Consider the following 18,403-nt stretch of genomic DNA (forward strand, 5'->3'; position numbering starts at 1 on the left):
CAGATAACATTTAGGCAATAAAACGATGTTCTCTATTCTCTCTTGCCGCCCCACCCTCTCTCTCCCCCTCTATAATTTTTTATTTAAATAGGCTTACAACAATTAGATAGTATTTTTGATAAAGTGATATATTTACACCAAGGGAGAGAAAATAAAACGGTTACGAATTTGTTATTTTTCGAATACAAATTTAAGACCTCTTAAGACCTTTTTGAGGGCTTGCTTGAGTTTTAATTACACATTGGAGAATGATTTCAATAAGTTAGTAGGTTGGTCTTGGTACATGACTTGTAAGCCTCAAATACGTATTTTGTTCATATTCTTGTAGTATTTTCAAAATATTTATACGATTCGATCAATGAGCGGATGGGCTTGTTTCATATTTGGGCATCTTGCCTTGCATCCCAAGGAATCGTTGACATGGCAAATAACAGAAAACCAACTAACTCTAACTGTATTATTATCTTAACCGACCTCTCCCAATCCTAATTACCAAAACCACCTCGCAACAGAATGTTGATGATTCTGCAAATTAACAAAATCTAGGGGAAAAATTCAAAACTTACATATAATTTTCCTCCCACCAATTGGAGTTGAAAATTACCAAAATAACCTCATCTTCTTACCATTTTTTACTATATAAGTAAATAAAAGCAGAGCAGTACAGAGTCACAGAGAGTCTCATGCATCGTCGTCTTCCTCCCAAAGCATCAACCTTTCAGAAGAATTAGTTCTGCAGAAACCCTACATTCATCTTCTCCATCAACACCCATTTCCCAGAAATCCAAACAACCCACTTCCATTCTTCAAGATTTCATCTTTGTCATCTCCAATGGCGACTTCTTCGTCTTCTCCCTCCCACCAAGATGACCCACAAAAGGTCCAATTCCCGTTGGACTCCGCCTCGTACCAAAACCTCCAAGAAATCGGCTCTGGCGACAAGGTCGTCGTCTACAAGGCCGTCTGCGTCCCCATGAACTCTGCAATCGTCGCAATCAAGTCCGTCGACCTCAATCAATCCACGGCCGATTTCGAGAGTAAGCTACGCGACACCAAGAATCTGTCTCTTTCCCACCCCAACATTCTCGGCGACCATTGCTCCTTCACCACCGTCGACCTCGCCACCGCCGAGCGCCGTCTCTGGGTGGTCATGCCGTTCATGACCTTCGGCTCTCTGCAATCCGTAATAATCGCCCCCTCTGCTTTCCCGGAAGGATTACCAGAGCCCAGCATTGCAGTCGTCCTGAAAGAGATGCTAAACGCCCTGTCGTATCTCCATGGCCACGGACGCTTCCACGGGGACATCAAGCCCGGAAACATCTTGGTTGACGCTGATGGGTCCGTTAAGCTCTCAGATTTCGGGGTCTCTGCTTCTTTCTACGACGCCGATTTTTCAATTGGGGCAAACGACACTTCTACAAGGCCGTACTGGGTGGCGCCCGGCGGAGGTGGATACAAGGCGGATATCTGGGCATTTGGGATCACGGCGCTGGAATTGGCTCTGGGCGGCCCTCCCCTGTCTGGCTTGCCGCTGTTATCAGGGAATCAAATTCTGATGATCAAGAACAGGTTTCGGCTTGCGGATTACGAAAACATCATCAAAGATTTCCGGAACCAGAAATACTCTGCTGCTTTCAAGGACTTGGTGGGTTCTTGCCTTGATCGGGACCCGGAGAAGAGGCCGGCGGCAGAGGCGCTGCTGAAGCACCCGTTTTTCCACGACTGCGGGGGCAAGGATTTTCTGGTGGGGACCGTGCTTCCGCATTTGGAGAGCGTCGAGGAGAGATTCAAGAAAAGAAACAGGGGTTTGGGTGACTTGTTGGGCAAGCTAGACTATGGAGAACTAAAGGGTGAGGATATGGGGTTTAGCGGATGGAATTTCGACGTGGCCGACTTTGTTTTCAACCCGGCTTTTTTGGCTGGGCCGTCTTCTACTTCCAGCTCTAGGTTTTATGGCAGCGGCAAAGCCCGGCTGTCAAATATTGTAACGAGGTTGGCAAAGCAATTACAGACTGTGAAGATGACTATTGGTCGGTTGAAGGTAGTAGTTGGGGTGAGGATGCTGAGTAATGTAGAGATTTGGATGCTGATGAATGCGCTGGACAAAGAGAAGGAAGATATTATGCAGTTGCAGATTAAGTTGAGGGAGTTTGTTTTGGACCCGATTTATCCGGCTCGGTGGTCTTCTCCTCCCAGCCCTCCAGCTGAGTCTTCTGACGGCGGCAAAGCTGGGCTGGTGGTATTGCTTGTGGAATTGCTGGTGGAATTGGTGGGACTTGCAAGAGATTTGGAAAAGCAGATGGAGAGTGTGATGACAATTATTGGTCTGTCGGGAGGAGCAGGGGAGGTTGAGAAGCTGAAGAGTGAGTTGAAGTCTGAGTACCAAACATGTATGCTGTTTCAGGTAGCGTTGAAGCTGATCAAGTTTAAGTTGGATTATTAAGATTTCTCCAGGAAATTGCATTTGCAGAGAGTTTGCTTTTTGAAAAAATTGGTCAACTTTTTGGATGCTTTTTTCATGGCTTAGGAGAGAGAAATGAGTTTTAGAGCATTCGTTTTCATGTATGAGATATGCTATAAAGTGTTTAGATTCTGATTACATCATTTGGAATTTGTCATTTGTAAAAGGAAGCAAAGAATTAATGATCATCCGATGTTGGATTCATAGTTACTATAATTTTTTTCCCATATCTCTTTTGCTAACATTGAGAGAGAGAGAGAGATAGCTGATACAAATTTTATCGCTTTGGAGGGGGTGGGTGGGCGTAGCTCAACTAGTTAAGAGCATTTTCCTCTAGACTAAGATCACTGAAACTTCAGTCATATATAGTTCTCCTTCTCACTGCGAAACTGAAGGGGACTGTTGAAGAAAAGAGAACAAGAAAAATTATAGCCAACAGTCTATTTCTAGTTTCAGCAAGCAGCAGTCCCGCGCAATTAGAACGCTTCAAATAGTACACAGCGAAACTGAAAGGGACTGTTGAAGAAAAGAGAACAAGAAAAATTATAGCCAATAGTCTATTTCTAGTTTCAGCAAGCGCAGTGACATTTTGAGGTCCTATCCGAGCTTTATCCGGAAATTTCAGTATGATTTTCCTTCATATGCTGCTCTTCTGGTCAGATCGGCTGCTACATTTGTCAAAGTAAACTTAATCAAATGAAATATTATCAGTACTATAGTGTGACACACACTCTGATTTTTATACATAAGTTTTGAAGTTGTATTTTGCAGGATCTACACAGCCTCGGAGCTAGGAGAATTGGTGTTTTCAGTGCTGTAGCAATTGGTTGCACTCCAATGGAAATAAGTTCAACTGAGTTACTGAGAGAGTGTTTGAAGCTGCAAAACAAAAGCGCGGAGTTGTTCAATTCTTTGCTGTCAAATGAACTAGATTACATCAACTCCAACTTTATAGAAGCCAAGCTAGTCTTTTTGGACATCTACCACCATTCTCTTGACCTTAATCAATGCCCTCAGAATTCAGGTAGTCATTTACTTGGGGACGGTTTAATACTCATTTCGTTTTCAGCTTTTAGTTCTCATAGTTTTATTTGCTAATTGCTATATTAACTTCAGGATTCGAAGTTACAAAGATTGGCTGTCGTGGTACTGGAACAACATAAGTGGGGTGATTCTGTAACAAATTCAGTCCGTTGGGATGTACAAATGCATCTAAATATATGTCTACTGGGATTCAGTTCGTTTCACGGAAAGAGCTTTTAGAATCATTGCTTCTCAGATTCGTCGAAAATACATAAACAGTTTCTTTCAAGGCTACCACTTATCGACGCTCTATTGGTTTAATTCATAAGTGCATATAAACAGATGGAAGTGGACGCATCTAAACATGTTTCAGTTAATTATGTATAAAAAAATAAAAAAAAGGTCGTACCCAGTGCACAAGGCTCCCGCTTTAATTCTAAAAATTTCTGAATACGTTATGTGAATAATTTCAAGAAGTTTAAATGTAGAATTTCTTGTTGCTCTTCTTATATAATCATTTTGATTTCCATGTTGCATATATAAAAAAACGAACAAGTTCTGCGAAATATGAACTCAGTAACATGCGATGAGCTGCTGAATCCGAAACTTTATATTGAACCAACTACAAGACCTACCACATGAGTAGCTTTCCCTTAAAACTTAGCCTTCCCCGCAGCGTAGGTGCCTGCAGGCTGGAGCTGGTTGCAGAGTTCTGTTACTTCAAATAATTCCAATATCGTGACACGCTCTGTTCGCAACTTTGAAGCCCTGCAGGAATTCATCAAAGCAACGTTGTACCGTACTGAGCGGTGTTTATGACGACACCAAGTAGTGAATTGTAGATGTCAATACACGGTACACCAGTTTTGAACCGGCTAGTTTGCTTAATGAAAATGAATTCTTGGATTGTCAAAGTTTCAACTTAGCTGGTTTGGGAATAAAGTTGAAATCAAGCTCTTTCTACAAAATCAAATGATGTCAAGAGAAGAAAGATTCAAACATGAACACTTGACGAATGTAGGGGTGACGACTCTTAACCATTGTAACTACAATCTCGTGATACTTTTCTCGAGGTATTTGCAAGATTTGTGTGTGTCTGTGAGAGAGAGCACTTATTTAACAAATAAAGACACCTTTTGTGACTTTAGATTATTATAGAATTTGTTGATCTACAGAAAGATCCACTACAATGCACATAACATATAGGCAACAAAATGAAAGGATAAAAAAAATTCTCTATTCTCTCTTGCGGCCGCACCCCCTCTCTCTCTCTCCCTCTAAAATTCTTATCACACCCTATATTGGGTGTAGTGTTTTGTTGGTGTATTTTCTCCTCTCCCTAAAGCCCTCTTTATATTGTGACTAGGTGGGAAGAGAGAAAAGGAAATAGTCAATGTGAGATAAATACCACATGTCGATAACACATCCTATATTGAGTGTATAAATCCTACAGAGGCAAATGCCCACTCACCAAAGTTAGTTACTCATTCTACAGTCATCAAATATTCTTACATTTGTGAGTAGTTAGTTAGTTAGTCAGAGATGCATGTAATTAGTTAGAATAATTAGGGACTTAATTGTCCTTAGCCAAAGACTATATATATTCAATCGAGTATTGGATATAGTTAGGTATCTTGCCACTCGCCTTTCGGCTTCGATCTCCTTCGGCTTTCGCTTTCTTTTGTGTTCTTGACCAATTCTTGATCGTGTTTTTCCGTCTGCATTCTTGATTTTAATTTCTTTATCTTGAATCTTGTTACTGTTAAGATAGGGCGTCTCCTTCTAAATCGTCTTCTCCGGTTGATTCTCTTTCAATCCCTAACCCTAATAACCTAGTTTTATTCAACCGTCGCTTGAAAGGTTTTCGTTGTTCTTGGCTGTTTCAATCTTTCTAAAATGGGAGGATTTATAACAAAGCATTTTCGCTAACGAAGACATATGAATCCTTGTGTATCTAAAACTACGAAAATAATACAACCCCCACTTTGGAAGAGGGAGTTTAAATCCAGCATAAAGTGAGAGGGTCAATGCGCAACCAAATTTTCCTCATGGTAAGCTACATTATATTACAAGGTAGTTTTAAAATTTAGAACCCGAAGTGGCGGTGGCAACGTTCATGCTCAACAGTCCTGGCTCCTCTCCTCCACTTAATGATCTACAAGCCAACAGTTTCACCAGATAAGCTACAAAACATGGTTTTGCACGGCAACTTCTTTTTGGTGAGTGTAATTCCAGGTTGTAGAAACCGTACCTTTGTTAATCAAGTTGATTTGCATATGGAAAAATCTGTGTGTAGGTAAGCTACACTAGCCATGAAAACGAAGAAAAATGTAGACACCACCATCAGTGGTTCTGCCAGCATAAAGATTGGGTTGAAGTTGTAGTAAACCTGCCAAATAAAGCAAAGGATATACATATTATTTTAAGGGTTGTGCACGGCATACGTGTATCATAAAGAATACATATTATTTTGAAAAAAATTCTGCTGTGCTGTGAGAATAAGCTCATTTTTGCTGCTTCACGTTTTCAATTTTTTTTTTTTACACAAAACTATGAAAATAAGCTGTTTTTAAATGTTTACCAAATACCTTTTTGAGTTCAGTTTTTTTTTATACCCACTTTTTATAAAATCACCTCAGTACCAAACCAGTACTTAGTTGATCAAACCTATATTATTATTGTATGAACATTTCACAGGTGAACGTATATTTGCTAAGATCATTTTTTCATTACAAACACGTATAATGCGTCAGTTCTTCAAGTCAGTTTGCTTGATCTTCTTTTGTCATGATTTCAGGTTCATGGCATATTGAAGGATCTGGCTCAGAAGTCTATCAGCGAGACTAAGGCAATTTCATTACCTTGTATACCTGAATTCTGTCTATAAATTAGGCTTTTAGGACATTTCTGTCCGTATTGTTTATCATTCCTTATTTGTCCCCAAAACATGATTAATCTTTTTTCTTAATTGATGGTTCTTCTATAACAAAACCAGTATTCCACTGTAAGAGTAGAAGTTGCGAATGCAGCATTTGAGCCGCTGGAAAGAATGAAAGAAAAAAGCAACTCTGCAGCTAGTAGATATGGAATGTGGTTACCTAAATGTTGACCCTTTCCGCAAGCTTCCTCAAGATATTGAGAAGTGTGGAAATCCGACACACTCACTCTTCCATAGAAAATGATTCATACCTCTGGTAGGTTGGTGAGCTGCTCTCTAACTCTAAATACCTCTATAATCATATCCAAGATTTGAACCGCTGAACTGGGAGATACAATTTTAAAACGTTACATATTAATGGCCTGTTTGATAACCATATTATTTCTACCGTCACTTCATCATTTGGTTCATCAGTTTATGTTGTTGCGTTAATGATCTTGGTTGTATAGTGTTTGAGACAAAGCAGGACACAATGTCTTAAAACCATGTCAACATGGCTTATTCGAGTTTAAGGATTACTATTCGGAAGTCCATGTCTACTGTCAAGTACAAGAGGCCAAAAGCAGCTTGCTCGATCATTTCTTCGCAGAGTTGGGTGCAGAGGAGGTGAATTATTCCCTGCAAGGCAAAATTTACGTAAAGATTTGAAAAGAACAAGAAGGTAAGAGCAGGAGAGGTGAATAATTTCTTTGTTAGGAGTTAGAATTTATCAAATAGGATCTCAGTAATTCTTTTGATTCATGATTAGTTACCGCTTAATTACCACGAGGAAATAAAAGAGCGATTAGCTTTAGCTTTTTACCTTGGCTTCGTGGCTTAGCGAACTTCTGTCATCACCTATTGTGCCTTGGCCGTTCGTCAGTGCGGAAGTGAGATTCAGATTGTCTCACCAAACTGCAGACCCACAGTTGAATAGTTTAAATTACAAGAAATAAATACACTGAGAAATTTACGAGGTTCAGCAAAAATCTGCCTACGTCCTCCAAGAGATATTGCTCTTCACTATGAGAATAACTAGTACAAGATACACTTGAGTTAAATCAATATAACCCAAACCCCAATCCCTTGTACCCTCACAGAATTTTACTAAGAGCCTCACTCTCCCCAAGAGTTTCTTACTCTCACTCTATATTTTCTCTCCTTTGTGTTCTCCTTCGAATGCTCTCTCAATGCATTTCTAAATGCACAAATATTGCATCTAGTTATAGGCATACACTAGCAACTATGCCAACAAATAAGACCAAAAAGTCTTAAGTTCACATGACATAATTATCACCTAGCCTACCTAGCATGCATCAAAGTCTATACCTACTCTATAAAGTACAACTTTTCTCCATTTATCATTTAATGCATATAAAATAAAACATGCACAATTGTGTGCAAGCAACCACAAAGTCAAGTCTTGCTTCCAACTTTGCTTGTGGTAGTCACCATGTCTTCTCTTGAAACAAGACATCCATGCCACAACCAAAAGCCAAACACAAAGTGGCTACTGCCATTTCCCTGTAGCACTCAGAAAGTTACACTATCAAAATTGTTGCCAACTCATAAGTATATGAGCCAAACACAACAATCTCCACCTTGGCGAATATACCATGCAAAAATCCTTGCATGCCAAAGCCTCCATTGGCCTTACGTACCAGCATACACATCCTGAATCAGCCTCATTGGTCTTGTTCCAATTCAGTCACTGCCAATGCATGTGCAGCTGCTGCAAGCTAAAAATCACCATTTAGCTTCAGACGGGATCTCGACACATCCTCGTCTCCTCCAGCAGGTTTTTCCCCTTCTTTATTGTCTGCAACTTGGAAACTTGTCAGTGCACCCATTTCCAGCAACACCCGTCGAGCCAGACAAATATTCCTCACACTTCTCCTCCTTCAGGACCATCTCATCACCTGTGAATCCCATAGCTCCACCTGCTGCAAAACCCCTGCAACACTTGAGACTAAACATCATCAGGAGAAGTGTTGCCTCGAGTACCTAGAGGGCAAACTCGAAGTCTTCCGCCACAAAATTGCTACAACCCGGAACCCGGACCAAGATCATCCTTTCTTTTTCTCAAAGGATAATTTTTCATTTTATGCCCGAATTCTTTGCAGTCGTAGCATTGTAGACCCTTGCCTCCGGAACCGGATCTGAACCTGTTGTCTCTCTCAGATCCTCCCCCCAATTTTCTTCCACGATTCCAACCTTGAATAGCTAAAGCAGTCTCGTGCCCACCATCAACAATGGTCTTCTTCTTTTGTGTATCATAAGACACCAAAGAAGCCTGCACCTGCTCTAAACTTACTGTATCTTTTCCATGCAGTAAGGTTGTCACAAGATTTTCATACGAATCTGGAAGTGAGGTAAGAAATAAGAGGGCTTTGTCTTCTTCCTCAACCTTAACATCAACTTTCCGCAATTAATCCAAGTATCCGTTGAACACATTCATGTGGTCCATGAGATTCCCGCCTTCATCCATCTTTAGCTTGTACAGCTTCCGCTTCAGATGTAACTTGTTGGTCAAACTCTTAGCAATATAGAGTTTTTCTAACTTCTCCCAGAGTGCAGGCGCAGAATCTTCATCCATAACATTATTGATAATGTTGTCAGCTATACAGTGTCGAATTGTGCTAACACAACACAACTCCAGCTCCTCCCACTGGTCATCTATCATTTCTTTAGGCTTCCCATCTTTTCCCTTCAAAGCTCTAGCCAAGCCTTGTTGAGTCAAGACATCCTTTACTCTCATCTGCCAGAGAGTAAAACTACCTTTCCCATTAAACTTCTCAACTGAAAATGACATGTTTGTAGTCATCACGGTGAATAAAAAATCTGAACCGTCAATGAACCAAAGCTTCCAACAAAGCTCTGATACCAATTGTTGTGCCTTGGCCGTTCGTCAGTGCGGAAGTGAGATTCAGATTGTCTCACCACACTGCAGACCCACAGTTGAATAGTTTAAATTACAAGAAATAAATACACTGAGAAATTTACGAGGTTCGGCAAAAATCTGTCTACGTCCTCCAAGAGATATTGCTCTTCACTATGAGAATAACTAGTACAAGATACACTTGAGTTAAATCAACATAACCCAAACCCCAATCCCTTGTACCCTCACAGAATTTTACTAAGAGCCTCACTCTCCCCAAGAGTTTCTCACTCTCACTCTATATTTTCTCTCCTTTGTGTTCTCCTTCGGATGCTCTCTCAATGCATTTCTAAATGCACAAATATTGCATCTAGTTATAGGCATACACTAGCAACTATGCCAACAAATAAGACCAAAAAGTCTTAAGTTCACATGACATAATTATCACCTAGCCTACCTAGCATGCATCAAAGTCTATACCTAGTCTATAAAGTACAACTTTTCTCCATTTATCATTTAATGCATATAAAATAAAACATGCACAATTGTGTGCAAGCAACCACAAAGTCAAGTATTGCTTCCAACTTTGCTTGTGGTAGTCACCATGTCTTCTCTTGAAACAAGACATCCATGCCACAACCGAAACCAAACACAAAGTGGCTACTGCCATTTCCCTGTAGCACTCAGAAAGTTACACTATCAAAATTGTTGCCAACTCATAAATATATGAGCCAAACACAACATCACCTTGGCTTCTTGGTTTGTTTTCTGAAATCAGAAGAAAACTACTAAACCAGATGTCATGGTTATGACCTAAAAAAACTCTGTTTGCATTATATTAGCTTCACCGTCGATTTGACCGTTTCCGGATCTAGCCGACTTTTACATTCCTTTTTCGAAGCTTGTTGTTTCAACACCAGATCCATGTATTTTTCGCCCAACAGAAATATATCATGTGTTTCAAACACATTTTTTTCTTATCGGATCACCTACAATATTTCTTTGAACTTAGCATGAATGTTTACATGACACGTCAAAATTCGTGCTAAAATATAATAGAGTTGCAGAAAAAAAAAACAAAAATACACATATCAAATAAATACTGAACTATTAATAATGCTCAATAGAAAACTTAAAATAGAGCCAAATATCTTTAAAAAGCTTCAAAGGAAAAAATAAGTAAATAATAACAAGAACACAACAAGCTTTTTACGACTTAAAAAGATTTGGCAATGGTGGTTGTCCGGCGTTCTTTATAAGACTCTTTGCAAATTTTCCATAGTGCTTTAAAAAATTTTGCTTTGACGTTGTACACACCATAATCAACAGGCCCAGCAGAACCAACATTACATGTACGATCATAATTATCGTGGCTGTAATATGTCTGGTTCACATCCTCGAAACGCAGAAGCTTGTACAAACATTGAAGAGTTATCACCCACAAAAAGAATGTGGTAGGTCGTGTGGTTTTTCATGCGGTGCATAATCATGTGTAAGAATGAGGTAGTTTATTGATTTTTCATTACAATTCAAACAACTTAAGGATTGTTGTAGTCCTATTAGATTAGAAATGTGATTGTGTAAATCCTAACATATCTAGGGATATTTCTTATATTCCTATTAGTAGTTAATTATCTATTAAGAGTTGTAATCCTGAAATGGTAAGGAATTAATCATCCCTACTACCATAAATAAAGACACAATGAGGTTGAATAGAACAAACCTCACAATTACACATATCTCTCTTTACTATTGCCGCACCCTCTCGCTCTAGCCTCCATAATTATTCAGTAACTTATGCTTACAACAAGAATAAAATTTTCATAAAAATAAATTAGGATAATCTACATAATTTTTTTTTTCTAAAAAAAAAAAGTTACTATAACAACATGTCTCAAGATTTAATTACGGATTTTTGGAATGAGGGCAATTTGGTCTTTTCACACTTGAAAGGTATTTTGGGATGTTACTTTGTTAATTGGTCCCTTTATGTGCTTAGGAACAATTGTTTGTGGTGTTTCCACATTCGCTAGTTTGCGTGGCTCTTCAACGGTGAAGTATATGTAAGTAGACCCTTCTAAAATGCATATTTTACTGCTAGAAATGCATACATAAAAAGCTTGATTTAATGACTACGTTTTATGAAACGTTTTATAAGTAAATTGATATCATGCTTTACTGAGAATATTTTGGAATACCATGCTTTACTGATTTCATGTTTTTTGTAGTATATATAATTGATGAGTATATACTATGAAAATGTTTTTTGATATGTTGTTTGAGCTACTGAGCTTTACTAATATATATATATATATATATATATATTGGGATAGGATCAAGGGGACAAAAATTTTTATAATTACTTTTACACTCTTTTTAAGCCTTTTGATTACATGACATCCAATGGTTCTTATTTATTCATTAGATGACATGGATGCTTATGTGGATTTTAACTAATATTAAAGATAAAGTAAATCTAAAAAAACATAAAATCTGAAAAATTAAAACTAAAATTAAAAAAGGAATAAACCCTAGTTGTACTCAGTCCTTGTTACATAAAATAAGATACATTGCATTCTAGCTTTAAAAGCTGGTACGAAGAATAATAAGATACATTGGAATGGAGTAGTAGGGTTCATGCCGTTCATCACATCACTTATGTGCAAATGGAGTATTTTCTCTGGACTTAGGAAATTGAAAATGTGATAATCCCATTTTGCAAGTTCTTATTTTCACCTTTGAATTCTACATAGTCAAATTTGTAGAACTAGATTTTGGTTTCCCAAGTCCATAATTTGTAGAACTAGATTTATTTGCACTAAATGATTTGATTTAATTATTTTTTTATATGATTAATATCAAGATTGGCTTGGGTGTATTGTTGTTGCTGCTCGACGACATTGTTTAGGGTTTCCTTGATTTGGAATTCCATTTAATTAATAACAATAAAGGGGGCTGTTTTGTTACAGAAATATATATTAGTTAAACTCCACATAAGCATCCATGTCATTTAATGAATAAATAAGAACCATTGGATGTCATGTAATCAAAAGGCTTAAAAAGAGTGTAAAAGTATTTGTAAAAAAATTTGTCCCTTGATCCTATCCCATATATATTTTGGAAATATATTATGTTCAATGATTTTGTACTTAGCTAGTGGTCACTGTTATGGCTACATGCCAATAGATACTTATATATGGCTGCGGGCCAAGTGATACTTATATATGATGACTACGGGCCAAGAGATACTTATATGTGGTTACGGGCCAAGAGATACGTATAAATGGTTACGGGCCAAGGTATACTTTTATATGGCTACGGGCCAAGAGATACTTATATATGGCTGCGGGGTGAGAGGTATAGTACCACGAGCGATTATGATACCCACTACTAGCACACTTTATATGATATATGTTTATGAAAAGGTTTTATGGCATGCTAGGATTTTTGGAAAACCTATCACATATTATGCTATTAGTTTTCAATAAAACTTTGGGGGTTAGTAAGTTGTGAATTATTTATGTTCATACTACTTATATATCAACTTGGTTCACTCATGTTTGTTTTACATCATCTCAGAACTTAGAATTGAGGCATACAATCTAGGTGTCAAGGCATTCCCGCATTGACATTTTCGAGTCATCTCGATGTAGGACCCATTCTTTGTTCATTCAAATTTTATATTATTCATTTTAGTGTCTCAATTTAGTTGTATGCTTTGAACACGTTCCTCAATTGCATATTCATTGTTTTTAAATTTATAAGTATTATTTATATTTGTTAATCCCATGCATGTAATTATGGCTTCGTCATCTTCGGGTGTCGACTAGCACGTGCCTAACCTGATGATCGGAGGATTTTTCAAGGTCGGGCGTGTCAGTTACAGAAAAAGAAATTAGGCTAAAACTATCTTTGATAATCTTGATCTAAAATTTTTAGCCAAAATCATTAGAGGAGAAAAGCTAGCAATAATGTGGTTCAAATTCGACTTTGGCGATATATAATTGAACCTAAGACCTCTCACTTACAAGTGAAGAGGAATACCACTAGATCGTAGTACTAAGTGGCAGTTTTATGTGGACGTTTGAACAAATACATAGGTATTTATAGAATTTTTGGATGAATTTTTCTATATTTTTTACTATTTTTTGTTTGATTGTTAAATTCTTTTTATCTTTGCTTTTTTACTAATTTTTTTTATTGTTAATTTCTTTTTACCTTTGATTGTAATATAGCTATGAGTGTGTTGCAGGTTTTTGACATTTATTCCAATTCAAGTTTATCCTTCAACAAGTTAATGTGTGTATATCTTCACCAATTTAACTTGGCAAAAGCGAAGATTGTTAAAAAAAAATGAGATCACTTTCAGGTAGCTAAAAATTTTGGAACCTTCTCTTCTACCAAATCTACAAGGATCTTGCTCAGAAAATTACATTGCCAAAGTCTCATGTTTAGACACTTTAGATATCAAGTATTTCTCAATTACGATTAGGATTTCGCCTGATGGATTACTCCTAAGTGATTCAGAATCTGAAACACCGTAATTAACAAAGGCAGAGGAAGAAGACAGTGATGAAGCGAAAAAAATATGAGAACGATGCAGATACTCATATATTAGATGGTTTGTTTATGTTTTGCTGCTTTGTATTTTACCTGCAAGATTGCTGGTTTACTTTTCCTTTTTGTGTGAAGGAACAGAAAGAAAAAGTTACTCATCTATATTGCAGACACATAAAATAGTCTTTTGTAATAATCTTTGTTTATTTATTCTCTTAGAAGCGCATAATGATGATATAAAAAAAATGACCTTTCACACGAATTAACAGAGAGACTAGCACTTTGTTTACCCTAAACCCTATTTATAACATCCCACATCGCCCAGGGGAGTGATCCTTAAATATATATTAACTTCCCTAACTAGCACGAGGCCTTTTGAGAACTCACTGGCTTCGGGTTCCGTAGGAACTCCGAAGTTAAGCAAGAATGAGGCCAGAGCACTTTCAGGATGAGTGACCCACTGGGAAGTTGCACGTGAGTTCCCAGAAACAAAACCGTGAAGGCGTAGTCAGGGCCTAAAGCAGACAATATTGTGCTACGGTGATGGAGCGGGGCCGGAAAGTGATCCACCCCGGGCCGGGATGTGACATTTGGTATCAAAGCCAATCCCTAGCGGGATGTGTGCCGACGAGGACGTCGGGGCCCTAAAGGGGGTGGATTGTAACATCCCACATCGCCCAGGGAGTGATCCTTAAATATATATTCACATTCCTACCTAGCAAGAGGCTTTTTGGGAACTCACTGGCTTCGGGTTCCGTAGGAATTCCGAAGTTAAGTGAGAATGAGGCCAGAGCACTTCCAGGATGGGTGACCCACTAGGAAGTTGCTCATGAGTTCCCAGAAACAAAACCGTGAAGGCGTAGTCAGGGCCTAAAGCGAACAATATCGTGCTACGGTGGTGGAGCGGGCCTGGGAAGTGATCCGTCCCAGGTCGGGATGTGACATCGGAACCACATCTAATGGTCTGTACGACTGGGCACCTAAATTGGATCCAATTGTGAGCGTATAATGCGGGGGTGACTAGCGATTTATCGCATAGCTATCAGGGGAGGATAGCGTGAGCGTAACTATATTCGCCCAGTCGCACAGACCTTTTCAGGGGTTCCGACTCGTGTGCAGTATAGTGCTGTACAGGTCACTTGCGATGACTCCGGTTAGATAAGATTGATGAGATTGATTATGAGCTATAGATTCAGCCGTACAGGCCACTGTAGGTGGATCCGGTTGACATATTATTTTGCATGAGTTACTTATATTATTTGATGAGATATATATATATATATATATTGGCATGGCATATAATTCACATACCACTACTTCTAAGCTTGGTTTTGAGATAAGTATACGTATTACATATTTCTGGGAAAGTATACGGATTTTACAATAAGGGGTTAGCGTTTTGAAAATGAGATGATTTTCGCAAATCTTTGTTTTACTGACCCACTCAACTTTGTTTTGCACCCTTCTAGGTTCAAGATAGCAGAGCTTTGGTGGCCATGAGGAATCCAATGGTGTTCTGACAGAATTCAAAAAAGTAGGACTCACATTCGAGTGTTACATCTTAGTAATTGTATCTTTAAAGCTTCCGAACTGTGTAAATGGTTACATCACTCTCACGTGACGGCCACCATGCCCTCCTTCGGGACGAGGTGTGTCACTATTATTATGTAACTTTGGTTTTTTTGTATGATGAACTTATTGTCTGACAAAGAAAAATACTTATTCAAATTATTTAAATACCTAGTCGAAAAGGAGGGGAAAAAAAACCACATAAAAAGTAAATTTTCATGTGCGTAGTTGTAGGTTTTTCAGCCCATTTTTTTTAATAAAAACATTATAAGTATGTTTATTTTTGGGTTTAATATTCAAAATAACATTCTACGAAGAGTAATGTTAGATAGACCAAATATATAGACAAATTTGCAAATCATATGATTTGTCCCTCATAGGAAACAAATATATTAATCAACACTTTAGTAATAATTCAATCATCAACAACCATGTCGCATATTTTACAAAACTTGAGTTAAATTTTTTATCTCTCTCACATTACCAACAAAAAGTAATGCTGGATAAACCAAATTTTTTAGACCAAATTTGAACTATATGATGCGTCACTAATTTTATTGAGGGTTACTTGATTTTTAATTACATATTAGAGAATGATTTCAATAGGTTAGTAGGTCGGTCTTGATATTGAACTTGCAAGTCTCAAATACGTATTTCGTTCATATTCTTGTAGTCTTTTCAAAATATTTATACAATTTGATTAACAATCAGAGGATGTGCATGTCTCATATTCGGGCATTATGCCTTGCATTACAAGATATCGTTGATATGGCAAATAACAGAAAACCAACTAACTCTAACTGTATCATTATCTTAACCAACCTCTCCCAATTCTAATTACCAAAACAACCTCGCAACAGAATGTTGATGATTCTGCTAATTAACAAAATATAGGGGCAAAAATTAAAACACAAATATAATTTTCCTCCCACCAATTGGAGTCAGAAAATCCCCAAAATAACCTCAACTTCTTACCATTTTTTTATTATATAAGTAAATAAAAGCAGAGCAGCACAGAGTCACAGAGAGTCTCATGCATCGTCGTCTTCCTCCCAAAGCATCAACCTTTCACAAGAATTAGTTCTGCAGAAACCCTACATTCATCTTCTTCATCAACACCCATTTCCCAGAAATCCAAACAACCCACTTCCATTCCTCAAGATTTCATCTTTGTCGTCTCCAATGGCGATTTCTTCGTCTTCTTCCTCCCACCAAGATGACCCACAAAAGGTCCAATTCCCGTTGGACTCCGCCTCGTACCAAAACCTCCAAGAAATCGGCTCTGGCGACAAGGTCTTCGTCTACAAGGCCGTCTGCGTCCCCATGAACTCTGCAATCGTCGCAATCAAGTCCGTCAACCTCAATCAATCCGCTGCCCATTTCGAGAGTAAGCTGCGCGACACCAAGACTCTGTCTCTTTCCCACCCCAACATTCTCGGCGATCATTGCTCCTTCACCACCGCCGAGCGCCGTCTCTGGGTGGTCATGCCGTTCATGACCTTCGGCTCTCTGCAATCCGTAATAATCGCCCCTTCAGCTTTCCCGGAAGGATTACCAGAGTCCTGCATTGCAGTCGTCCTGAAAGAGACGCTAAACGCCCTGTCGTATCTCCATGGCCACGGACGCTTCCACGGCGACATCAAGCCCGGAAATATCTTGGTTGACTCTGATGGGTCCGTTAAGCTCGCAGATTTCGGGGTTTCTTCTTCTTTCTACGACGCCGATTTTTCAACTGGGGCAAACGACTCTACAAGGCCGTATTGGGTGGCGCCCGGCGGAGGTGGATGCAAGGCGGATATCTGGGCATTTGGCATCACGGCACTGGAATTGGCTCTGGGCGGCCCTCCCATGTCTGGCTTGCCGCTGTTATTGGGGACTCAAATTATGAAGGTCAAGAACAGGTTCCGGCTTGCGGATTACGAAAACATCATCAAGGATTTCCGGAACCAGAAGTACTCTGCGGCTTTCAAAGACTTGGTGGGTTCTTGCCTTGATCGGGACCCGGAGAAGAGGCCGGCGGCAGAGGCGCTGCTGAAGCACCCGTTTTTCCACGACTGCGGGGGCAAGGACTATCTGGTGGGGACTGTGCTTCCGCATTTGGAGAGCGTCGAGGAGAGGTTCAAGAAAAGAAGCAGGGGTTTGGCTCACGTGTTGGGCAAGGTAGACTATGAAGAAGTGAGGGGTGAGGATATGGGGTTTGAAGGATGGAATTTCAATGTGGACGACTTTGTTTTCAACCCAGTTTTTTCGATTGCGTCGTCTTCTACTCCCAGCTCTGAGTCTTCCGACGGCATCGAATTCCGGCTATCAGCATGTGTAAGGAGGTTGGCAAAGCAATTACAGATTGTGATGATGACTACTGGTGAGTTGAAGGGAGCAATTGAGGCGAGCATTGAGGAACCCGTAGAGATTTGGATGATGAAGAATGCGTTGGAGAAAGAGAAGGAAGATATTATGGAGCTGCAGATTAAATTGAGGGAGTTTGTTTTGAACCCGATTTATCCGGCTGGGTTGTATACTACTGTGTATTCTACTTCCAGCTTTCCGGCAGATGGCCGCAACGCTCGGCTGGTGCGGTTGCTAGTGGAATCGCTGGTGAAATTGGTGAGAATTGCAGGAAAATTGGAAATACAGATTAAGAATTTGATGAGCATTATTGATGAAGAATTGGGAGGAGGAGGGGAGGTTGAGGCGCTGAAGAGGAAGTTGGAGTCTGAGCACCGAACATGTTTGGGGTTTCAGGTAGCGTTGGAGCTGATCAAGTTAAGTTTGGACCCTAATGAAAGAGATTAGTAAGATTTCTCCAGGAAATTGCATTTGCAGAGAGTTAGCTTTTTGAAAAAATTGGTCAACTTTTTGGATGCTTTTTTCATGGTGTTTAGGAGAGCATACATTTTCATGTATGAGATGTGCTATAAAGTGTTTAGATTCTGATTACATCATTTGGAATTTGTCATTTGTAAAGAAGCAAAGAATTAATGATCATTTGGTGTTGGAT

General features: G+C 39.1%; 2 protein-coding genes and 1 long non-coding RNA gene across 3 annotated transcripts; 2 read left to right on the forward strand and 1 right to left on the reverse strand.

The window, feature by feature from the left end:
- The first annotated feature begins 476 nt into the window (after positions 1-476).
- On the forward strand, positions 477-2,661 carry LOC126620052 (serine/threonine-protein kinase BLUS1-like). The gene has a single exon (XM_050288550.1). It carries the CDS (start codon positions 833-835, stop codon positions 2,441-2,443), a length of 1,611 nt encoding a protein of 536 aa, XP_050144507.1. The 5' UTR covers positions 477-832; the 3' UTR covers positions 2,444-2,661.
- Positions 2,662-3,004: 343 nt separating this feature from the next.
- Positions 3,005-4,794, reverse strand: LOC126620847 (uncharacterized). Its single transcript, XR_007622712.1, has 2 exons — positions 4,120-4,794; positions 3,005-3,340 (listed from the first exon to the last, which is right to left on the reverse strand). It is a non-coding gene; the product is annotated as an uncharacterized LOC126620847 (long non-coding RNA).
- Positions 4,795-16,436: 11,642 nt separating this feature from the next.
- On the forward strand, positions 16,437-18,224 carry LOC126620219 (serine/threonine-protein kinase BLUS1-like). Its single transcript, XM_050288754.1, has one exon. It carries the CDS (start codon positions 16,588-16,590, stop codon positions 18,196-18,198), a length of 1,611 nt encoding a protein of 536 aa, XP_050144711.1. The 5' UTR covers positions 16,437-16,587; the 3' UTR covers positions 18,199-18,224.
- The last annotated feature ends 179 nt before the right edge of the window (positions 18,225-18,403 follow it).

Source organism: Malus sylvestris, chromosome 1, assembly GCF_916048215.2.
Source record: "Malus sylvestris chromosome 1, drMalSylv7.2, whole genome shotgun sequence".
NCBI classification, from domain to species: Eukaryota; Viridiplantae; Streptophyta; class Magnoliopsida; order Rosales; family Rosaceae; genus Malus; species Malus sylvestris.